We start from the raw sequence: 25,707 nt of genomic DNA, 5'->3' as shown, positions 1-25,707 counted from the left end.
TCAACTTTTTAACAGTGCTTACCTCTGAGCAAGAGAGTGTGAATGCCTCATCACAAATTGTTACCACCACTGCAAAACTGAAAGTAGATCATTGCTTTCCCCACTTAATCACAGGTGCCTGAGCAATACATATTTATTAAATGCTTACTATGTGCCAAGCACAGTATTAAGTTCTGGGATAGATACAAGATGATCAGGTTGGACACAATCCCAGTCCCTCATGGGATTCACAGTCTAAGTAGAACAGAGTAGGATTAATTCCCATTGTATAGATGAGGAACCTGGAGCACTTTCCCAAGATCACAGAACATGCAAATGGTGGAGCTGGGATTAGAACCAAGGGCCAAGAAAACCTGCATTGCTATATTTTCGTGACAAAGTGTGCACGACTAGCAAGGGTCTCACTCAATGATGCTAACAACCATGGGTACAAGTCCATCAACTGAAGCATCAGCTTCAAACCACAGAACAGATTTTTAATGTTTTGTCATTTGGGCTTTTTCTGGTTGTTGCGAGGTCCTTGAGGGAGATTGATATCCATTTATACTCAAAAGATGGAGTGTTAGAATTGGGGGTGTGAGGAGTAGTTCTCTGTTAATTAGGGAGAGCTTCTGGAGGATGGATTTCCATTGTATGGGATGAAGCAGTGAAAATTGGAATAAACTTGGGAATCTGTCATTTTTGGTGAAACACAGACCTATACTAAAAAAGCCAGAATCATCCCTCTCTGGGGTAAAGTGTTAAATTTCACAGCTACTGGGATAACTCAGAGTGTTTCAGAGCTATGAAGCTCTGGGATAACTCAGAGCTATGGAGAGCTATGAAGCAGTTGGACAAGAAAAAACAACAGAATTATGGTTAGTAAAGGGACTGGAGAGATTATGCCTGGTAATTATAAGTGTTTAAAGTGTGACTAACTGGTAACACTACCTGAGATGTTCCTGTTCAGTTTTGCAATTCCTCCCAGACTCCTGTGGATAGTTGGTGCCTGCAGCATGAAATTTGTTTATCCTCATCATTAGCTTACCCTAAAATGGTTATAGCAGTCACTGGTCCATTTTCAATTTGAATTCATGTTTCAGACAAGGGATTTGGGTAGTGAGTGGAATGATGTCCGGGTTGCTGCCTGGAACAGAAGCAATGAGAATATAACTGTACAATCAGCAGGAAATATTATCTGTGAACAGCTGGGATGTTGTTGGGTAAAGAAAACAAACCAATAACCCTGACAAAAGAGAATCAGAAATACTTGGGGTAAAAGTTGACGTCATTAGCCCCACCCAAAAAGTATCTTGACACATCCTTCAGTACTTAATTTCCCTCTCAGTAGTCTCTAATTATATCCTTAAAGTCTTGACTTCTGGGGACCCTGTTCCATGTTTATGACATTTGGCATGATAAAACTTCTTCCCAACATCTGTTCCGAATGTGTTTATCTGTCATTTTATTTCATGCTCACTTGCTTTGTCACCTGGGCTGGACTGAAATTAGTTGAGATTATCTGTACTACTTAAGTTTTTATGTATTTCAATTGAATTCTCTCAAACTGCATTGTGCAAACTGCATTTCTCAGCCTTGCTTCTGACTCTAGGTGTCTTGCAGTTGAAATGGCAATAGAAAAGTAAAATAAATGAACAGAAATGCTGTACTGTATTTTTTATGTAACTTTACATATAATCCGTAAAGGCATACATGTTCATAGGTATATTTCAATTATATCTGTGTGTGCCTTTACACATATTCACACACACACACACACACACACACACACACACACACACACACACATATGCCATAGACTGAATATTGAGCCATTTTCAGGTAGTATAATACAGATCTGGTAATAGTGTGATGAATAGGTCTTAACAGGCATCTTTAATAATAAACACATGCTAAGCTCCAGATGGAACAGGGTGCTCTGTCAGTGTAAGATTCTAATTATAGGACTACAATACAGAGTTCTCCAGAGTTGCTAATTAAATATAGTTAGGGAGCCGGAACATTTTTTTTTGTCTTGTTCTGCCAAATTGTCACAGTTTCTGAGACTGAACATAAAATTGATTTTAGAAAGCCTGATTTTGAGTCAAATCCTATGTCAGGTAGTGTTGCTAACCAGGGACAGAACAAAAAGAACAAGAGATTTCCTGAAAGACTAGAAAAGGAAAGACTGTAATGTCACCAGACAGAGCACTGGAAGAGGGAAAATCCGAATCCTAAAAGTACTGAATTTTAGAGTGCCAAATAAGGAATACAAAATCCTTAACGATATTCCATGGTTCAGAGAATTAATTGAGGATTTATGACTTTGGAGAACTCGCAGCAGTAGAAGCAGACATTTTAAGATATGACAAGCAGATTAGTCTGAATCTCTTGACCTCTAAATGACCAAGATAGCGAATTGTCACTTTTTGAGTAGCTCGGCAGTAATGAAAAGGGCTATTGCCGGGGGAAAGTAAAAACTCAGTGGAGGTCTTCAAGGGCAGAGTGGAATGGTGTTTAGAAGAAATGATTTAGAAATGTAAAAGGTACTAAGCTTTCATATTTTGGGTGAGAGAAAAACACATAAATTGTAGCACGATAGCATCTGCTCAAATCTAAAAGAGGGCATATTGCACTGTACTGTACAATGCCTGAGGGGTTTGGAAAGCTGAGAGAGATCTAACAGTGAGAAACCCAAGCAGACATTAAGAACTCGGTTTAACAGAAAAACTGTGATAGTATTATTTGTTTCGAAAAAGGTAGATAGACTGAAAAAGAATTTCAAATCTTGCCCAAGGGGAGAAATTATCTGTAATCTGGATCAATGGGTAAAATGAACACTTTTGTGTCCTTGAGTCAGAATTTACCTCTCCATATTGTTTATAAGTTTCAGTGGCTTAAATATGATGGAGAGGAAAAACACTGATTTCTAAATGCCTTTGCACAAGATTGTCAAATGCCTATAAATGACAAAAGAAAAGTGCACTCTCTTGGAATAAAAGAAAAAAGATAGAAATGAATTGTTTCAAGAAAATACATAAAAATGGAATGTGTTGAGATTCCTGGTGGCTTACCTACTGAGGAATACTGGCCCATGAAGTGAAGGAATTTTCTTTATTCAGATGGAAGTGGGCCTTGAAAACTGTTCCCCTGTTAACGAAAATGTTATTTCCCTTTGAATACTAGTTCTGATGGCTATTTTGATCCTTTCAAACTAAGTATAGGAGTAAATTGCCAACTTGTACTTCCCAAGCACTTAGTACAGTGCTCTGCACACACTAAGCGCTCAATAAATACGATTGAATGACTGAATAAATAAGCAATATCAACTGTCAGAAACTTTTAGAATTCTAACTGGCTGAAGCCCTTCTGTTTTTTGTCGGAACAATGAACAGTAATCCGCTTGGTAATAATCTCCTGAAATGCACCCTAGGTAGAACAGCTGAATGCAGGTCTGAAAATGCAGGGCAAGGGAAGTTTGATTATTGATTTTCTCTGATATTTTCAAGACTTTAAGCTAACATTCCTGCGGTGCAGAACCCCGACTGCAGACTTCTCAGCTGCCAGTGGGCTAGTGTCCCTACACCCACTTTACGGGGAGTGGACATATTTCTTGCGAGGAGTATTTCTTGCGAGGAGTACTCAGGAGCTGACATGATGATGATAGAATCACCATAAGGGCTCATGTGTTGGCACTACTGCTGTCTTGCCTTTCTCCAGCCTGGATCACACAAGTTCATGGGCTCCATGGACTGTGCTGCACCAGGCGCTATAACTAGCTCAGTGAGTTAAATTCTGAGACAAGAAGAGATCATTTCATCTCGAGTGAGACTGGGAGAGAGTGCCAATGTTGGGACATTTATGCACAGAGAGTTGTAGTAGTAATGGTTATTGAGAGCCCCTTTGGTGTGGTGTATGGTACTAAACACTTGTGAAATATAGAATAAAGATATGACACATTCCCTGCCCTTATGGAGGTTATTCTCTTACAGGTAGAGACCAACATACAAATGTGTACTATTGGTGATTCTGTTTCATTTTCTGCCTGCTTTTGTAAGCTTGTTGTGTATAGTGAATGTCTGCCAACTCTGTTGTATTGTACTCTCCCAAACGTTTAGTACAGTGTTCTACACACAGTAAGGGCTCAATAAAATATAGCTGATTAATTGATTGATCTCTGTAATAGTCCATTCTCTGTGTTATAAAGAACTAAAAACATATTCTTAATGTGAAAATACTTTATTATGTATGGGTAGATGAATTCTTAGGGTTGTGGGCCAAGTTTGTCTGTGAACAGCTGAAATAGAAATCTGCCCACAGAGGATCTTTGCATTTGCTGGTGTTTTGGAGAATATTGTTTTTCATTATAAGTGTTTTTTAATATCATAACTTGATATCACCCTATTCATATTGATGAACGAGTTCCATAAAGGAGGAGACAAGTCAGAAAGGGGTTGTAGCAAGCCACTAGCAGGAGCAGAAGCTCCTTTTGATGTCATTAAAACTACAGGATTCATAGCCTGGGTTGATTTGGGATCCAGAAAGAATGTTATGGGTTTCAGCCTTTTCCATGCCTGGATAAGTTCTCAAAAATATTCTCCATTGGAAGTACACCTTTCACACTTTTACCATTTTTTATTTTTCCTCCTCCAGTTCAACTAATAGATTGTTTATACTTCATATTGCAGGCCATAATTTTTGTGCCGAGGGACATAGATGTGGTGAAAATTCCGAGTGCAAAAACTGGAACTCCAAAGCGACTTGTGAATGCAAGAACGGTTATGTCTCTGTCCAGGGAGACTCCACCTATTGTGAAGGTAAACAAGAAATTTAATGAAGTAATTTAGAATCCCACTGAGAAGTGGGTTGTACTGTGAATGGTTGCAGAGTGATGGCCTTTTTGGGGACTTGTTTTTCTGGTGATTGCAATAATGAAGCCTTCTGGAAATCTTAGCTGTAAACCTAAGTTGACAGTAAGGTGGAAAATATACCTTGCAATAACCCAAAATGCATATTTATGGGAACTGTAACCTGCTCAGTAATGTAGGAACACAAAACCATTTAAAGAAGTTTGGAAATTATGCCCCTTGTCTGAAGTGATTAGGAACAATGGGGTAGACAGCAGGTGACTGACTCTACATTTGCCAGTGAATCTTTCCTAATCATGTAATGCTTCAGAGTCATCTAGGAGGGATCACTGCCTTTATTTTCATGATGAGGTTCTCATTTTTGGCAAAGGATGTTTTTAAAGATCCTTTATTGCTGGTTTACTTCATTGGAAGATGATGTTGGATTGGTATCTCCCATTTAGTTGTCTAGGTCTTGGTCTCATTAAAGTCTAGGTCTCAGTGAGCATTGATAACTTCCACTTTCTTAATTTTGCTTTAAGTGCATAGTCCATAACACATTGATTCGTGAATTTACTTAGCTTATGATGTGCAACTTCCTCGTGGAAGTTCTATGTGAGTTCTATGTTCTCTTTAGGAGCCTGGCACTCTGGTTAACCCATTATATATTAATTGATGATGGAAATGGTGTTTCTCATGGTCTCTCATTTCAGCTGTTATCAACTGTCACTATGCTGACCACTATACAACCACTGTTTATTGATTTTTGTTTTGGCTAGAGACTTTGCTAAAATGAAATTTTCTGAATTGTGTCTGTTTTTGTTCTTATTCACTTAAGTGGTTAATGAATGATGTAGGCATTTCCGTTATTGGAAAAGAAATCAAACAACTAGTTTTTTTTTTTCTGAAATGGACTCTCACTGACATCACAGAGGCAACTGATGAATTGTTTCCTCTGCTCACCTTCTCACCTCACCAAATCCAATGGCCTCTACTCCATCCTAATTCTCCTTGGCTTCTCAGCCGCCTTTGCAACTATCTACTCAGGGTCCTGGAAACATTATCTAACCTTGGTTTCACTGACACAGTCCTTTCATGGTTCTCCTAGCTTTCTGGCTGCTCATTCCTAGTCTTTTGTGGGCTCCTCCTCTGCCTCCCATGTCCTAACTGTGGGTGTCTCTCAAGATTCAGTTCTGGGTCCCCTTCTATTTTCCATCTACACCCTTTCCTTTGGAGATTTAATTTGCCCCCACAGCTTCAACTACCTTTTCTAGGGAAATGATTCCCAAAGCTACATCTCCAGCAATGATCTCTCTCCCTTTCTTCAGTCTCACAATTCCTCCTGCCTTCAAGACATCACTACTTGGGTGTCCTACCATCACCTCAAATTTAACATGTCTAAAATAGACTCCTTATCTTCCCACACAAACCCTGTCCTTCCCCTGACTTTCCCATCACTATAGATGGCATCAACATCCTTGCTGTCTCACAAGTCTGTAATCTTGGTGTTCTCCTTGACTCCTCTTTCTCATTCAACCCACATATTCAATCCATTACAAAATCCTGTAGATTCGACCTTCACAACAGCCCTTTCCTCTACATCCAAACTGCTACCCCATCAGTCCAAGCACTTATCCCATCTTGATTGCTGTATCAGCCTCCTTGCTGAACTCCATGGCTCCTGTCTCTCTCCACTCTAGTCTATACTTCACTCTGCGCATGGATTATTTTTCTAAAAAACATTAAGTCCATGTTTCTCCACTTCTCAAGAACCTCCTGTGATTGCCCTCCTGTGCATCTAACAGAAACTCCTTACCATCAGCTTGAAAGCACTCAATCACCTTTCCCCTACCTACCTCACCCCCAAACTTCCCCACTACAACCCAGCCCACACGTTTTGCTCCTCTAGTGCTAACCTTCTCACCACACCTTGATCTTGTCTATCTCGCTGCCAACCTCTCACCCGCATTCTGCCACTGGCCTGGAAGACCCTCCCTCTTCACATCTGACAGACAGTTTCTCTCCTCACTTTCAAAGCCTTATTGAAGGCACATCTCCTCCAAGAGGCCTTCCCTGACTATGCTCTCATTTCCTCTTGTCCCATTCCCTTCTGCATCATCCTGATGTATTGTACTCCCTCATTTTACTTCCCTCTCCCAGCCCCACAGCACTTATGTTCATAGCTTCAATTTGTCAGCTGTGTGACAGAGCAAGTCACTTCACTTCTCTGGGCATCAGTTACCTCATCTGTAAAATGGGGATTAAGACTGTGAGCCCCCCGTGGGACAACCTGATCACCTTGTAACCTCCCCAGCTTAGAACAGTGCTTTGCACATAGTGAGCGCTTAATAAATGCCATTATTATTATTATTAATGTCTTTCTCCCCCTCCAGACCATAAGCTTATTGTGGGCAGGGAATGTGTCTGTTAGATTGTACTCTCCCAAGCATTTAGTACAGTGCTGTCCATAAAGTAAGAGCACAATAAATTAGGCTGACTGACTCTAACTGGGTCTCTTTGGTGCTACTTTATGGACTGCTCTCTTTTGGAGTGATTGCAGTTATGAGTAGTCTCCCATTTCCTAGTTCATAACCTTCTTCTAATTCTAAGAATTTCTTGTTTATTTCCCACACTTCTCTACCTTCCTAGCCCGGAAGAATGCTCCATGGTTTGTAGAAATATTAATTTTCATAGACTTTGCAGAGTAATCCCACATGTCTCTGTTATGGGAAAACAAATCCTGGGCTCTCTGAGTTAAATATTTAAACCCTCTCCATGCTATTTTCCCTGGAAAAAACTATCTAATTTAGTTCTGAATTTGACATTATTATTCATCATTTTGTGAGTCAGATTTAAAATCTGAAGATCCACCTCTGTGTGAGGGTATTTCTGCAATGTTTGGACTCTCCTGGATACCCACAACTGAGTGGCATATATTGATTAGTTTGGAATGGCATAAGCTTCAATACCTTTGTTCATATGTGGCCTTGCAATCAATTAATCATATTTATTATTATTATTATTAATAATAATAATGGTATTTGTTAAGCACTTACTATGTGCCAAGCACTTCTGTAAGTACTGGGATAGATACAAGGTAATCTGGTTGTTGCACATGGGGTTCACACACTTAATCCCCATTTTACAGATGAGGGAACTGAGGCACAGAGAAGTGAAATGACTTGCCCAAAGTCACACAGCTAAGTGGCAGAGCTGAGATTAGAACCCTCGACCACTGACTCCCAAGCCCACGCTCTTTCCAACACTTACTATGTGCAGAGCACTGTAGTGAGCATTTGCCAAAATACAGTACGTCACAATTAGCAGACATGTTCCCTGCCCGTAACGAGCTTACAGTCTAGAAGGGGAGAGAAGCAGTAATATTAATAAATGATTTATAATATATAATTTAAAGATGTGTACATAAGTGCTGTGGGATTGGCAGTGGGCTAATATTGAATGCCCAAAGGTCACAGATCCAAGTACTCCAAGAAGATCCAAGAAGGGAGAGTGAGACAGGTAATAGAGAACTTACTCAGGGAATGCCTCTTGGAGGAGATGTGACATACAGTGGAGAGAGTGGTGGTCTGGTGTGTATGGAGGGGGAGGAAATGGGAAAGGGATCCGTGGTGAGACAGACAAGATTGGGGCACAGTAAGTTAGCTGGCAGTAGAGGAGTGGAGTGTACCATCTGGGTGGTACTAGAGAGTGAAGTGAGGTAGGGTAGGGCAAGCTGATTGAGTGCTTTAAAGCCAATGGAAAGGTATTTCTGTTTGATGCAGAGGTGGATGGGCAGCCATTGGTGGTTCTTGAGAAGTGGGAAGACGTGAACTGAATGTTTTTGTTGATAACTGATCCATGCAGCATGGACTGGAGTGGGGAGAGACAAGAGGCCAGGAGGTCAGCAAGGATGCAGATGCAGTAGTCAAGATGGGATGGATAAGCGTTTGGATCAGCATTGTAACAGTTTGGATGGAAAAACAAGGGCAGATTTTAGCAGTACTGTGAAACTAAAACCAACAGTTTTTGGTGACATTGAATGTGTGGGTGGAAGGAGAGAGATGAGCCGAGTATAAATGCCAAGATTATGGGCTTGTGAGACAGGAAGTATGAGAGAGTGGTGTTGCCTACAGTGAGGAGGTGGAGGACAGGGTTTGGGTGGGAAGGTGAGGAGTTCAGTTTTGGCCTGCAGGAACTAAAGAGAAAAAATGTTGTACGTTCATCCTCTTATGGGTTCTTTCATAGGTTCCTGAATTATTCCTGGAGTTTGTTGATTCTGGTGCTTCCTGTTCTCAGCTGGATTATATCCAGGGGGGCATTTTCACCACTCTTGAAAATGTTATAATTTATTTTTTTCCATGAATTTAATCCTCCTGCATTTTGATGTTGGATAGTGGGGTTGTGATATGCATGAGCAATATCAGTTATTCATTCATTCATTCAATCATATTTATTGAGCACTTACTGTGTGCAGAGCACTGTACTAAGCGCTTGGGAAGTGCAAGTCAGCAACATATAGAGATGGTCCCTACCCAATATTGGATGCCATCCCATATATATGATGAGCAGCATGGCCTAGTGGAGAGAACACGAGCCCGGGAGTCAGATGTAATTTCAAATCCCATCTCTGCCAGGTGTCTGCTATGTGACCTTGGGTAAGTCACTTAACGTCTCTGTGCCTCTGTTATCTCATTGGTTAAATGGGGATTCAATACTTGCTGTCCTATATAGATTGTGAGCCTCATGTGGGACAGACTGTGTCTGATCTGATTATCTTATCTTCTCCAGCACTTAGAATGGTGCTTGGCACATGATAAGCACTTAAAAAATACAACACTTACTATATAGCATCGAGGTTCCTTTCAAGATTGTGATTTGGATTTAGTTCTCTTTTCTGTGTGACTCCTATTTTGGTTGCTTTCTCTTTTTCAGAGTTATCCCTTCTTTGCGACCTTTGAATTGTGAGTTAAAAAGATGTATATTTATGTAGCAAGGGCTATGAAAAGCATGACCAAGATTCAGTGATTCACCCTCCTTTCCCCGGTAGGATACTTCTAACCAGGCATAAGTGGAATGAAAATGAGCTGTAGTGAAGCAACCAGGATGAACAAAGCTGGTTGGAAAATTAAAACAAAATAATGAAACAGGAATCCTGCATTGTTCAGGCTATTTTGAAAAGACCATTCATGGTCTCAGTGGTCAGAGATACAAAAGGCTTTCAATTTACCTTAACTTTCTAGGTAGCAGTGGAGATACAGTATATTATGGAAGTCTTTCTAAATGGTAGTGATTGTAGGAGAAATTGCTCTACAGATGTCATCAGGATTTCTAACGAATCAATGGATAATAATGAGATCCTTTGTCAGCTATGATACAGTCCTCAGTATGTCTTTTCATTTTGTCTCTTCTAAATAAAACAGAACATTTTCTATTTTAAAAACTGCTTTAGTTGGATTTTCATGTTTTAAAGCAGCATAATTCTTTTTTCGGGTGACAACTTTTTCAATGGCTTGGGCCTAAATAGTGCCTGAGGTATTAGCTGTAAATTAGTACTAGTAAAGGAAAAAAGTACAAAAATCTATATGAACTAATTAGCTGGTCTTTTATCCTCAATGGTCTCTGACTATCTAGTCTTATTCTGTCAGGAAGTTAGAAAGCTGGTGGGTGATTTGAATCTGAGGCTTTATAATGTCTCTTGAATATATAACATGCCAATGGTAGAATCAGTGAAAGTTTCCTAAACACTACAATGGGTTGCCACATAGAGGCTATTAAAGATATAATGATGACATTTATTAAGTACCTACTATTTGCTAGACACTGTGCTACATAGGGCTAGATACAAGATAGATTGAACCCAGTCCTTTGTCTTACATAGGTCTCACAGTCTAAGGGTGAGGGAGAACATAAATTTTAACTATATTTTACAGAAGAGGAATACGGAGGCTCAGCAAAGTTAAGTGACTTGCCCAAACACACACAATCCACAGGTGGCAGAATCAGAACTAGAGCCCAGGTCTCCTGAATCTCATTCTCCATGCCTAATGAAGCGATAGCTCTGTTTTGGAAGACAAGGTCTATTGAAAGAAAGAGGGTCTGATCAAGTCTGACTGAATAGGTTTCTTGGGTCCCTTATTTTACCTACCATGGTTGTCAAGTTTTAGGACTATGCGTATCATGGAATCTTTGAATATGACTTGTGTGTGCAGACAGAAAGGTGTCTCTCTAGTTTTTACTGAGCACTCACTCGATTCCCGGCATTGTGCTAAGCACTGGTGGAAATATAGGATATTTAGATTAGTTGCAGTCTCTGTACCACACAGGACTCACTGTCTAGGAGGGATGGAGAGCAGGTACCCTGTCTTGGTTTTCCAGATGAGAATACTGAAGCCCAGAGACATTAAGTGACTTACCCGAGTTTACACAACAGGCCAGGGCCAGTGGCAGATTGGGGACTAGAACTTGTATCTCCTGATCCCCACTCCCATGCTCTTCCTTCTAGTCTATTCTGCCTTCCATCTTTCTCTTGACATTGATGTTCAATAAGGTGTGTGTTTAAAGGGGTGAGCAGGAGGACATTTCCAGGTTTAATAAGGAATAGTGAATCTGTTTGGAAATCTCTCTCCTTGGTGGGCCGTCTAATACAGGTAGGTATATATAATGGACTACAAGAATGCATGAAGACACCTGCAAGCAACTCTGCAGCAGCACCCCAGCAGCCATGCCGAAAAAGGAAAATCTAACAGCAGTCATCAGTATATACATTGAAGGGACATTTCTCTGTGATGCTGTTCCAGGCAGCTGTCAGTACTCTGGGCACAGTCAAGAGAAGACACCAAGACTGGTTGATGCAAATAACTTGGAAATTAAAGACCTACTTCCTGAGGTACATTGATTGATCTGGTGGCATTTAGCAGCACCTGAGAACTCAGACAAAGCAGTATGGCCTAGTGGATAGAGTGTAGGCTTGGGTGTCAGAGGCATTTGGGTTCTAATTCAGGCTCCACACTTGTCTGCTGTGTGATCTTGGGCAAATCACTAAACTTCTCTGTGCCTCAGTTTTCTCATCTTTAAAATGGGCATTAAAACTGTGAGCCCCATGTGAATCAGGGATTTTGTCCAACCTGATTAGCTTGTATCTATCCTACCAGTTGGTACAGTGCTTGGCACATAGAAAGCACTCAACAAATACCAGGAAAAAAGGACAGAAGTGAGCCTTTCAGAAAACTGTTCTGTTATTTGCAAACTGATTTAAAGAACATCACTCAGTCAACCAACAGTATTCATGCATATTTGATTGCTTACTGTATGCGGAGCACTGTACCAAGTACTTGTGTGAAAACAATACAGTAGAATAGGTAGACATGATCACTGCCCACGGGGAACTTACAGACATTACAATACATTTCAGATGGAAAAATACATAAGTGTTGTAGAAGTTGGGGTGCATATCAAAATGCTTGTAGGGGTCGGTTGCAGAAGAGTTAAAGTGAGGTGGTTTAGACTGTATGTGGGGCCCCCGTTGAGTCCCTCCAGTGACTGGTCAAAAAAGGTCCCAGTTTCTGTGAGGAAGGCAGCACTGGAGGCATCCTGCCCCAGGGGATGTAGCTGCCATGCAAGGATTTATAGAGAGCAAAGTGTGCATTCGAAGTGCAGCAGACCCCTTGCCCGATCCCAATGTCTGGCGTCTCCTTTATTGATATTTGTGTACATGCTCTATCCACTAGCATGTTGCTTGACCCTTATCTTCGCATTGCAACTACACCCCTGTCATGCTGTGATGAATCATACTATTGTATCGATCCCCTTGTAAACGGCCACTAAACTTGGTCCTTTGAGACACCACTATGACTGATACCATCGTTTATCTATTATGCTTCCTGTGGTCCTCTCGTGCTGCTATGTTGGTCTCTCTCTGTACTGATCAGGGTGTGAGAATGCTTCCCTGTTAAATCTACTTATTGCACGTAGCCTTTGCATGTCTTGCATCATTGGTAACCTTATGAACCATATAATATGCATTTACATCTGTTATCAGGGTGAACTGTGTCTTGTGTACTTACAGGGATACATTCCCAAATGTAAAGGTGACACAGAAGAGAGGGCAAATAGGGGAAGTGAGGACTTAGGAAAGGCCTCTTGGATGAGATTTGATTTTAGGAAGGCTTTGAAGATGGCAAGAGTGATTGTCTATCGGTTATGAAGGGAGAGGGAGTTCTGGGCCAGAGGGAGGATGTGGACAAGGGATCGGCCATGAGACAGGTGAGATTGAAGTTGGCCTTAGGGGAGTGAAGTGTGCAGACTGGGTTACAATAAATCAGTGAGGTAAGTTAAGTTGGGGAGAGCTGTTTGCCTTAAAGCCAATGAAGAAGTTTCTATTTGATATGGAGATGAACGGGTATCATTGGAGGTGTTAGAGAGTGGGCAGATTTGTACTGAACATTTTTTTCATAAACATGACCCGGGCTGCAGAATTAAGTAAAGGCTGGAGACGGGAGAGAAAAGAGGCAGGGAGGTCAGCTAGGAGGCTGATGCAGTAGTTACAACTGATGGGGTGCTAAAGCAGGCCACCACCAAACTAAAAACTTCTACACTTCGTTAGAGACATTATGTGGTTCTGTAAATGCCATTATGGTAACTTCAAAGAGTGAAGATGTCTCCAATCTTATCATGGACAAGGAGGGAATCCTAGAAAGCTGTCACATAAACATTTCACCATAGCCGTCACAATGATGACAAATGGAAAAGCATCTGGATCCAATGACATACCTGCTGATAATCTTCAAACATGGATAAACATCTTAAGCACCTGCACAATCTGTTGCTCAACACCTGGACCACTGAGAAAGTGACAAAGGATCTAAAAGAAAGGCAGTGGCAATTACCGAGGTGAATCATTGCTCTCTATTGTTGGCTAGACTCCAACCATAGCCCTCCTGGATCACCTGCTGAAGCATGTCATTGACCGGACACTCCCAGAGTTTCAATGTGGCTTTGGACCCCCACTTGGTACAGCAGACATGGTTTTTGTCACTTAGATACAGGAAAAGTGCAGGGAACAGCAACAGGACCTCTACACAGTTTTGTTACACTTTACCAAAGCATTTGATACTATGTGTAGATTTGGATTCTGGGCTCTGGAAACTACTAAGGCAATTTGGCTGCCATGAAAAATTCATCAAGATCTAGAAACTACTTCATGATAGCATGACTGGTTAGGGCAGAGCAGAGGATGCCCTCTCGATTCATTCCCCATTGCCAATGGAATAAAGCAGGACTATATAGTGGGTCCATGCTGGCTGATGCAACACGGGACTAGGATGCAGTTGTTAGAATAAATTTCTCACCTCTGGGAATCCCTTTCACCTCAACCCACTCAGATCATTATTCAAAATCCTGGAAATCGTCTTTCAAAAGTGTTGAAGATGACTGTGCCCTAGAGGCCCACACCCAAGAGGATATACCCCAGATTGTAAACTGCTTCATGGAATCAGCCAGGTGCTGGGCTGATGATAAGTTGGAAGAAAACTTAGGTTATGTATTCATTATCCTGAATCATGGAGGCCATGCACACAACCAAAAAGTTGTATTAGAGACACAGAGTTTAAATCTGCAAAAGAACTTTTTTACTTGGGTAGCACACTGATCAATTGGCAAAGTGATAGACACAAGAACCCAATCAAGAAGGCCATTATGTCATTGGAAAACTGTTGAATGGAATATAGTAGCAGTGTGGTGTCAGCCTCTGGACTAAACTAAAGGTTTACAGACCTATATGACGAGCAGGAGGCTACAATAAGAACAGAATATGGAGAAACAGATTGGTTTCATCATCATCATCAATCGTATTTATTGATTATTTCCCATTAGTAAGGGTGTAAAACAGAGATGTATCTTATCATCTTATCTGTTCATCCTTTATACGGAATACCTGAGAGAAGCTGGATTGGATAAAGGCTAACAAGGAGTAAAGATTGGAGGAAGGAATATAAACAACCTTAGTTATGCCGATGATGCAATCCTACTCGCAGAAAGTGAAGATACGAAGAACTTAGTATTAAAAGTTAAGGAACAGAACAAAAAGACTGGCCCAGATTTGAATGTAAAGAAAACAAAAATCATGACAGCTGGAAGTTTTAACATATTTGTAGTGGATGGAGAGAAGATTGAAATAGTTGACAATTTTTCTCTCCTGGGGTCGATAATAACAAAGGAACTAGTAGTCAAAAAATACGCTGAAGATTAACGTTAGGAAGACTTGCTATGAAGAGCCTGGAAAAGTCATGAAATGTGCTGATGTAACAATTGCCAGCAAAATGCAAAGTGTCAATTCTGTGGTGTTTTCAGTGACAATGTATGGATCCAAAAGCTGGACAGTGAAAAAATAGGATAGAAAGAACATCGATTCTTTTGAAATGTTGTGTTGAAGAAGGCTTTTGCTAATACCATGGACTGTCCAAAAGACAAACAAATGGATTTTACAGCAAATTAAGCCAAAGTGGTTTTTGGAAGGCCAAATAACTCGACTTAGATTAGCATATTTTGGACACATAATCAGGAGGACTAATTCTCTGAAGACGACAATGCTAGGAAAAGTTCTGGGAAAATGAGGAAGAAGCAGACCAGCAGTTAGGTGGATAAGAGGCCATAACAGTGATGGTGGAAGGACCATTAGAAAGTTTGTGGATTATGGCAGAGAACAGGATATTCTGGAGAAAGTATATCCATGGAGTCATTGTGAATCAGGAATGACTTGATGGCACTTAATAAAGCGATGTCTAATTTTCCCCTGGCTATGAGGCCTGGCCTACACAATAGTTCTTCTCATCTGGTTCTTCAAGCAGTTGCATCAGCATTATTTATGGGCCATACTCAATATCAAATGGCAAGATAATGATTATGGTATTTATTAAGCATTTACCATGTATCAAACACTGTTCTGAGCTCTTTAAGATCATGAGCTTAGAACATCAGTGAAGATCAAGAATATCAGTCTTCGAGCATTAAAGCATTGTTATGCATGGTGGGACAGGTGAGTAGATTGAGCGACATCAGGATACCCAATAGTTGCTTTGTCAGCTGAAAATAGGAAGCCAAAAGCAAAGAGGGGAAAGGAAGTGTTTCATGGAACAGTAAAACATCGCATCAGACAATGCCGTATTGTAGCTGAAAACTGGGAATCAATTGTTGAGGACGGACCAGCATGGCACACTGTTCTCGGGAAAGAAGTGGCTCTCTTCAGGCACTATTTTTTGTTTGTTTTAAAAATGGTATTTGTTAAACACTTTGTATCAGACATTGTGCTAAACGCTAGTGTAGGTAGGTACAAGATAATCATGTTGGGCACAGTCCATATAGTCCCACATAGGGCTCATAGTCTTAATCTGTATTTTACAGATGAGGCATTTAAGGCATAGGGAAGTTGTTACTTGCCCAAAATTACACAACAGAGAGGTGGCAAAGCTGTGATTAAAATCCAGGTCAGCTGATTCCCAGGCCCATGCTTTTTCCCCTAGGCCACCCTGATTCTCTGGTTAATACGCTGATTAAGCATATTTTCTAATGGGGGGAAGAGAGGGAAATGAGGTGTCCTTGTGAAGTCAAGAGTCTTCCTTCCTAAGAACTGTGCTTGACACATATTTAATAAATACCACTTTTTAAAAAGTGATTTCTATCCATTTCTGAGAACTTGGTATTGTGTGTATATATTCTCACACACACACACACACACACACACACACACACACGTATATGTATAATAATAATAATAATAATGACATTTGTTAAGCATGAAGAACTATGTGCAAAGCACTCACTCTTATAGTCTGGTTGACAAGAAAAGTGGTCCCAGTTGATTCATATTATTCTTTTAGTATTTGCTAATATATATTTTGTGTTTATCAGAGCACGATGGCAAATATTCTCTAGGTTTGGTCTCAGTAGGTAATTTTGCATGCATGAGTAACAATTTCTATGAATTTATACTTATCTTTGCAACACAGGATGTCAACTGTTTTTCTTCAGGTATAAAAATACAGTATCTGCTGTTAGTTTCAGGCTTGGGGCAGTATGTAAATAGTGGTGTTTACTGAATTTGGGAACCTTTAAAGGCATTTGATTAATGTTATTTAGAACAGAATGATCCTATCCAAATTCTATAGTATAGAGCAGATTGAGTGACCTGTGGTGGAACAAAAGCTCTTTAAAATCAATTCTGAAGTGCTTTAAAAAGTTTTCCTAGTCTTTTTATGAATGAAGTGCTTGTTGGGGACAGGGCAGTGGGGATGGGAGGTGATCAGGTAAGTTGTTTTCATGTGAACTTAGTTTCCAGTAGCTGATCTCACCCAAATCTTATTTATATGAAGTTTTCCTCTACCAAATAGGATTATTGCTTTCAGAGATAGGCATACTAACTCAGGGTACAAGCTGAATTTCTCTCGATATTTCTTAGATTCATGTGCAGTTCTGTAAAGGGAGTCTGTTTTCTGGCTCAGAACTTGCTTAAATTGCTTTTGGTGCTTTTGAAAACTTTTTGTGGCTTTCAACTGGGGAAAAGGGGAGAAAACCCTCAGGTAGATATTGTAGCTAGAAAGATAGAATTTAAAAGCGTATTTGATATCTATCATGTGTTCAAGGAGTTCTTTCCACTCTTTAGGCCAGTTGACTAAGTTAGGGAAGCAGCATAGCTTAGTGAAAGAGCACAAGCCTGGAAGTCAGGGGACCTGGGTTTTAATCTTGGTTCTGCCACTTGCCTGCTGTGTGAACTTGGGTAAGTCACTTTACTTCTTTGTGCTTCAGTTCCCTCAACTGTAAAGTGGGGATTAAATATCTATCCTTCCTCCCACTTAAATGTGAAACCTCATGTGCAACAGGGATTGATCCAACCTGATTATTTTGTATCTACCCCAATGCTTAGTGCAGTGCAGAGTAAGCACTTAAAATTATTATTCATTCATTCATTCAATCATATTTATTGAGCAATTACTGTGTGCAGAGCATGGAACTAAGCACTTGGAAAGTACAATTTGGCAACATAATGATGGCATTTGTTAAGCACTTACTATGTGCAAAGCACCATTCTAAGCACTGGGGGGGATACAAGGTGATCAGGTTGTCCCACGTGGGGCTCACAGTCAATCCCCATTTTACAGACGAGGTTACTGAGGTACAGAGAAGTTAAGTGACTTGCCCAAAGTCACACAGCTGACAAGCAGCGGAGCCGGAATTAGAACCCATGACATCTGACTCCCAAGCCCGTGCTCTTTCCACAGAGCCACACTGCTTCTCATATACAGTCCCTACCCAACAATGGGTTCAAAGTCTAGAAGAGGACTAATCATTATTAGTCTGCAGTGAATTACACTAATGAACTATTATAGTTAACAGTTAAAAAATTAACGAGTGCAAAATGTTCAAATAATTGATTCTCCTTTTCTCAATATTCCTTGGTTTATATACTGTGCATATTATGGACTTTAAATCAATCATTGATATTTATTGAGCACTTACTGTGTGCAGAGCACCGTGCTAACTGCTTTTAAACGTATTTCTTGCCCACTGTGAACTTACAGTCTAGACGGAGGGGAGTTTACTGTCTAGAGGAAATTAAAAATAGGAATCTTCAAAAAGATTGCAAGGTATGGTTTAAGTATACTAGGTTTTGAAGGAATGATATTTCACTAGAACATCTCTTAAATTCCTTCAATTGCTATGATGAGTGATAAAGAAAAGTAGAATGTCAAGAAGACTTTGATTTTAGTTGTTTTATTCTTATTATGGAGAGTAAATCTGGAGCAGTTACCTCTTAAAGAAGTTCTTCAAATGGGTGGGATTTTCATTTAAAAAAAAAAACCACACCCAAAATGGCTTTGGGAGAAAGATAAGGGATTTAAATTATAAGATTGATTGGAATCCTCCTAGGTGCTCTAAGTTTCTGGTTGACTGAACCAACTTCTTTTCTTAAAAGGTCAATGAGTTTTTCAGACATTCTTAGCTGTTCTGCTAATGGGTCAGTAAATCTTCCCATGTTGTTTGCTTTTTAAATCTACCTTCAACTAGCTAAGCAAAGAGTTGAGCGTAATCAAAGTGTAGAGAACTTTTTAAAAATTTTCTTACATTACCATAAAAGGGAATTAGAACTTCTAAAATTAGATCAAGAAACTGAACCAAGTCTCTAAGTTTTTTTTTTTTTTAACCAGGTAAGGCATTTGAATGTTTTGCAATATAAATACCTTCCTTTACTGGCCTGCAAAATTGAAATGCTATTAATTTTGATTATGTTGAAAATATCTCTGCTTTTATATTGTCTCTCTAGTATTGTTTAATAGAAAATAATGAGTTCTTCCCCTCCATATTTTAAAGGGCAGGCCAGTTTACTTCTGTCGATTGCATAGTTTAAAAGTGCTGAAAAGCCATGAGAGTCATCTATCACCTTAACTCAGGCCCCATGTACTTGGTTTCCAATCTGGTCTACTTTAGGAATACACAGCTGGAGATTTAATGTATGTACCTGGTGGGCAGGAATCATGTCTACCTACTCTGTTGCATTTTTCCCAAGTGTTCAGTAAAGGGCACTGCACACAGGAAATGCTCAAAAAATATCATTGATTGATTCAGTACAACATTTGATGCTCTCACCAAAATATCACCATAATCACGGATATTCTTATTGGCTATATCATCAAAAGTAGAAAACAAAGTTCCCTCATCCTCTCGAACTTAGTCCTAGAGGTCAGAGTTGAGTTTCCCGGGTTTTGGAAGAAATGAACATTTCTAATTTCACCAACTGTTTTATCGGCTCCTGGAGGCAAATTTCAAAAAGCAGGGAAGAACAGTGTAAAGAACAAGGGAACTCAAGAATCTCTGGCTATAGGAATCGGCTTTTGCAAGTCTTGTTCTGCATTTGCCAAGATCCTCTAGGAGTGCAAAATGCAGTTGTGCTGCTGCTTGTATCATTTTTCACTTGAACTTCAGCATGCACTTTTGAAGCCATACTCATTATTGTCTGCTTTAGAAGCCCTTTCCTGCTTTACAGTCCTAACAGTAAGGTATGCATATTACTTGCAGACACAGAGGAAGTTAATTTTGCAGGAGGAAATTAAGCTTGTCTTTCTTTTTTCATTTGACCATAAGTGTTGCACTTGAGAAAAATTGCAATCCCGAGGTGACGGTTACTGTGCGTGAAGGGTAACGCAACATTTTTTTCTCTTTGTTCCTTGAAAGATATTGAGATGCTGGAAAAATGCAGAAAATACCTTTATTTAATTTGAGAGCACTTTTCCAGAGACAAAGAAATTTACATGCAAGGTCATTAATTCAGAGTTCCCAGCTGCTGAATATGTAAGAAAGAATGTTTCCTGGAGCAACTCTAGGAAAATTTAAGCCTAGTCTCCAGGGTTTAGAATACTGTGTACTTTTAGGACAGAGGGACATATCCAATTCAAATGAGACCTCAATTACTCCATGTATCAAAAAATGGCACAGCACCTTCTGATTTTCTTTTACTTTAATGTCTGATCTTTCCTTTGATCTAAACTGTAAGAACCTTTCACAGAGCCCTAGATTCTCATTTTTTAGTTTTGGGCAGGGATGGACAAATTTTTAGACTGGAAAGCCAATTAACACATTTCAGTAAGTTGTTGAGAACTTCACACATGAATGTTTAGTATTCACAATACTTACCAACAAAACTACGAGACTATGAAACTATGAAAAACACTTCATGTCATTTTCTTCCACATTTACAGAAATTGTGAACATGCTAATAGATATGACACTGCTACTCTCATGTGCAGAGATTTTGCTTAATATTTTATTATTTTGCTGGACATAATGGTCCGGGTAGAATAAATTGGAAGTTGGCTATGAATCCTGAATTGTATTTTGTCCAACCCTAGCCTAAGGCTTGTGTCTTTGAGCATATTGCTAAAACTCTTGAATATTTAGGGTTGCTTTAAAATGACAGTAGTTGAGGCCATGAGAATGTTTGTCAGTATAAACCTCCATTTCTAAACTGTGGAATAATATTAAGTTTCCAGTCAAACTATCCACTATTAATTCCAAAATATGTAATGGTGGAATCAAAACAGCCTAGAGGTAACCAGAATATACCAGTATTTACAGGAACTTAATTGGTGGGTGCATTCCAGCCCCTTTCTACAAAGTTTAGCACTACAGATGATCAGTGGGAAGATGATCAGAATTGTAGTGGTGGTAGTAGTAGTAGTAATAGTAATTGCTACTATTTCCCAGAGGACCTTAGCACAGAAAGCACCTGAACATCAGCTCCAAACACCTTTATTCCTACTCTCACCTGGGATATCCCAGCACATGTCCGTGGGTCCAGGCTCTGAGCATGTGTTGCCAGCAAATTTGGCCTTTTGTCCCTCCCCTAGATGTCATAGCCACACAAACCCTCCATATCCTTGCACTGGTGGCTGGGTTGTCAATCCGTTCCCTCAGCAAATCAGTGGTCCTCTTCATTAGTATCTGCTCCTCCTAGTAGAGTGTGCCAGGACCCACCACCCTGAGTTCCCTTCTACCCCCTGGCTGGGATCCACTGGGCATTACTGGGCAGAAATAAGACAACTGTTTGGACCCCCATCAGACTCCGAAGTGCAGGGGGACAGTGCTTAGGTCCCTGTGGTTGTGGAGCTGAGCACTGGGAATGGGTGGAGAAAGAGGCATCTGGTGAGATACAGGCTAAGCTCCACCTCTGCTGACTCTAGAACATGTGGGTGGGGAAGAAGAGAGAAAAGAGGGAAAAGGGGGACTGGAACCAGGGCTCCGATCTCCAAGGGGAGGAGGAAGGGGCCAGCAGGCCCACGACAGCCCAAGCTCTGCATGTGTTGTGTGCACCTGACCCTGCTCATACTTGTATCCTAGTCCCAGAGCAGTCCTGCCCCACCACCGGCATGACACCCTGAGCTCTTGACATACACCTCATTCCTGCCCGCATCCCAGATCTGGTGCTTTCTGCTGACACTGCTTGTCCACATTCCAGGAATGCCTAGACTCCTCCCTCTCCCCCTAGCCACTGTGGGCATGATTTTGGGTGTCAGTCAGTGGTATTTATTGAGTGCTTATTGTGTGCAGAGCACTTTACAAAGCTCTTTGGACCCTACAATACAGCAATATAATAGTCATTTTCCTTGCTTATAATGAGCTTCCCATCTAGAGGTCATACTTATAGTCCTGAGCTCTGCTTGGCAGTGAACCAACAATACCCAGGTGGGTGGCCCACCACCATGCTCAGTATCAGGCAGGAACTATTAATATCAGGGAGGAACTGCAGCAATTGATTAAGCACTTATTGTGTACAATACACTATACTAAGCACTGGGAAAAAACACAGGTGGTAATTAGACCTGGTGTCTGGCTTCTGGGCCTTTATAGATTGGCTGGAATATAATAATAATAATGATAATGTTGGCATTTGTTAAGCACTTACTATGTGCCAAGCACTGTTCTGAGTGCTGGGCAGATACAAGGTAATCAAGGTTGTCCCACATGGGGCTCACAGTCTTAATCCCCATTTTACTGATGAGGGAACTGAGGCACAGAGCAGTTAAGTGACTTGCCCGAAGTCAATATGAGTTCTGAAAAATTTTCCCAATCTCCTCTTAGGGTCTCCAAAGCTGCGAATCAGCCTTATTTTTTCTGGGTTATCCTGGATGCACCTGTAGGCCGGAGCTGACCAATCTAAATCCTTAGGAGGGGTACCTGGGATAACTAATAATAATAATAATTGTGCTATTTGGTAAACACTTACTATGTGCCAGGCACTCTACCTAGAGCTGGAGTGGTTAGAAGCAAATCAGGTTGGACACAGTCCCTATCCCATATGGGGCTCACAGTCTTAATACCCCTTTTACAGATGAGAGAACTGAGGCATGAAATGAAGTGACTTGCCAAAGGCCACGCAGAAGACATGTGGCAGAGCCGGGATTAGAACCCATAACTTTCCAACTCCCAGGCCAATGTTCTATCCAAAATACCTAGCAAGCCTCCATGGTTTCTGGGATCCTAGTTAGGCAGTTTCCAACATGCTGGAGTAAGAAGAGACATTGCAGAATTACTGCTGTGCTGGTGGCAGAGGGCTTGGGAGCATGAATCAGTCACCTTGGCCCTGTCCCCATCCTCTAAATGAAACTGTGCCTCATTGGGGCAGACAGATTTAATGCAAAGATGTGTTGCAGTTGGCATGGCACAATCCCAGGAAGGATGGTGTCTTGGGTTTATACTCTTATTCTCCTCTCTCCCAAGGAGAAATTCTGGCTCATTATGAACTTCCAATTTCTGGATTAGCATCATAACTAAAGAGGGGCCTAAACCATTCTGTTTCCACTTCAAACTATGGCAAAATACAGTGGGCAAGTCTGTCAAGAGAAATTTGGTTTTGTATGATGCAAGTTTAAGGTCATTTACTTAGGGAATTGCCAATATAATGAAATTTCTCAAATATTTAGGCTGTAAATATGGGTGTTTCTTTTTCCCTAACTTTAGATTTCTCATTAACACACCCACAAGAACAATTCAGGTTTGGGGAGTGTGTAATTCCTTGTACTGTGCAGTACAATGACTCTATATTATCATTATTTCCAAAATGCTCTCATCTGCAATATCTCATTGCCTCCTTGCAATATTCCCATGAGGGAGTTGGTGAGATTGTTGCAGTACCAACCCATTGTTTAACTTTGATTTCTGCTTATTTTGTAGCAGTTTTTAATGCCTATTGGCTAAAGTCCATTGTCCAGGCTAGTGGATTAATTTTTAATGATCATGCTTCTTTTTATTGTCTCATGTCCAAGAACAAAATCAATGTATGGATTAGCATTTTTTCCAGATAACATATAACTTATGTATTAATAAAAAGAAACTATAATTCCTTCACTCCCCTAAATATTTTAAGAGCAAAAATGTTAAGATAAAATTACCGTGATGGATTTTTCAAATCCTTATCTGGCTTCCAAATAAAATTGGTAATTAAAAAGACTTTTTAAAAGTCCAGTTTAGTTTCCCTCATTTATGCTGTGTGAGCAGGTTTTGCAGGTTGCTCAGCATAAACAGAGAAATTGCTGGGTTTTTCCCTTGTTCAGTTTTTATTATCAGAATAAAATTCAGGATAGTATTTTTGCAGCAGTCATTAGGAAACTTGGTAAACACTATGAAAGCATGCTTGTTGCCTACGCTCTTGCACTTGTAGCACATTAGCTATAGTTGTCCATTGTTTTGGAAGGCCGGGGTAGTGAGCATTAGAGACCTCCCAACAATCCAGCGCTTAGTCCAGTGCCTGGCACATAGTAAGCGCTAAACAAATGCCATAATTATTATATTACCAGGCCTGTTAGAAAACTAGGTTCTGCTTTGGTTGTGACCAAAGACTTACCTGGAGCTGTGAGGAGTGGGAAGATCCTAACCGCAGGTACAGCTTATTGATTTATTATTAAAATTGAGTTCTTGGACTGTTTTAGTGGCTAGTCAATCTCAGTCTCTGTGTCTGTCTACTCCCATTTGGATTTTGGGACTGTGACTGTGTCTGATTCAATTATGGTGTACTTAGTCATCAATTGCTCCATCTATTTGAGTGCTTATTCTGTGCAGAGCACTGTACCTTATAAGCTCTTAGGTGAGTACAGTAGAATGAGTAGACATGGTCCTTGCCCTAAGGGATCTTACAATCTTGTAGTGGAACCAGGGGCCAAAATAAATTCCAGGCTGATTTGGCACTGAGGGCCACCCCTTCTCCTTAGTACATTCTCTGATCTTGGTTTTGCCAATGTGGTGATCTCCTTGTTCTTTTCTAACCTCTAGCCACTCCTTTCCTACCTTTCATCTTCTAACACTAGGTTGTTCCACAAATCTCTGTGCTGAGTCCCCTACTTTTCTCCCTCCATATTCATTCACCTCATCTTCCCTCCCAAAGCCATATCTCCACCTAACTTTAGCATCTCATTTATAATAATTATAATAATAATGATGCTGATATTTGTTAAGCGCTTACTATATGCCGAGCACAGTTCTAAGCCCTGGGATAGATACAGGGTTATCAGGTTGTCACACGTGGGGCTCACAGTCTTAATCCCCATTTTACAGATGAGGTAACTGAGGCACAGAGAAGCTAAGTGACTTGCCCAAAGTCACACAGCTGATAAGTGGTAGAGTCGGGATTAGAACCCATGACCTCTGACTCCCAAGCCTGGGCTCTTGCCACTAAGCTATGCTGCTTTTCATTTGACAACATACCATCCTCCCTGCCTCTGAAGCCTACAACTTTAGCAATATGGATGACTACAGTCCTTCTCTTCATTCCCCATATCCAGTCGCTCACAAAATCCTGTCAGTTTTTACTCCATAATATTTCCAGAATCTACCTTTTCCTCTCCTTCCAAATGGCTCCTGCTTGGTCCAACCACCTGTTATGTTCTGGCTTGTCTCCTGCCTCAGCCTCCTCACTGATTTCCTTGCCTCGGGTCTCTTCCCTCTCCAGTCCTCATTTTCCTTAGCATTCTACATATTTTGAGTTCACTCTTTTTAAATATCTTTATGTCTGTCTCCTGCATTAGAATGTGAGCTTCTTGTGTATAGGGAACATGATGCATGCCTATTGTACCTTTCCATATGCTTATTCTTGGGAATTGCTTTCCATAAATAACATTTTCCCCCTCCTGCTCTATCTCTCCCTTCTCCTTATATGATAATGAAATAAAACTGCTCTAAAAAGCCATACACACAACCAAAAATTGTATATTGGCAATATAGCGATAAGCAATTATAGAATTTTGTTACCTATGCAAAATTTTGGCCAAAAGCTCAATGATAGACAAGATGTAGCAAAACTAATTAAGAAAACTAGCACATCCTTTGGGAAACTCAGAGGGTG

At 40.5% G+C, this 25,707-nt stretch overlaps 1 protein-coding gene across 5 annotated transcripts in view; it reads left to right on the top strand.

The window, feature by feature from the left end:
- The window catches only part of NELL1 (neural EGFL like 1), a 499,897-nt gene that overhangs the window by 148,083 nt on the left and 326,107 nt on the right, over positions 1-25,707 (top strand). For all 5 annotated transcript variants that reach the window (XM_038764520.1, XM_038764521.1, XM_038764519.1 and 2 more), the window contains one exon: positions 4,668-4,796. In XM_038764520.1, the coding sequence (XP_038620448.1) occupies positions 4,668-4,796 (129 nt within the window). The remainder of the gene's footprint in view (positions 1-4,667; positions 4,797-25,707) is intronic.

Source organism: Tachyglossus aculeatus, chromosome 22 (assembly GCF_015852505.1).
Source record: "Tachyglossus aculeatus isolate mTacAcu1 chromosome 22, mTacAcu1.pri, whole genome shotgun sequence".
Classification (NCBI taxonomy): Eukaryota; Metazoa; Chordata; class Mammalia; order Monotremata; family Tachyglossidae; genus Tachyglossus; species Tachyglossus aculeatus.
Note: the sequence above shows the minus strand (reverse complement) of the source record. Positions and strands in the feature narration are given on the sequence as shown.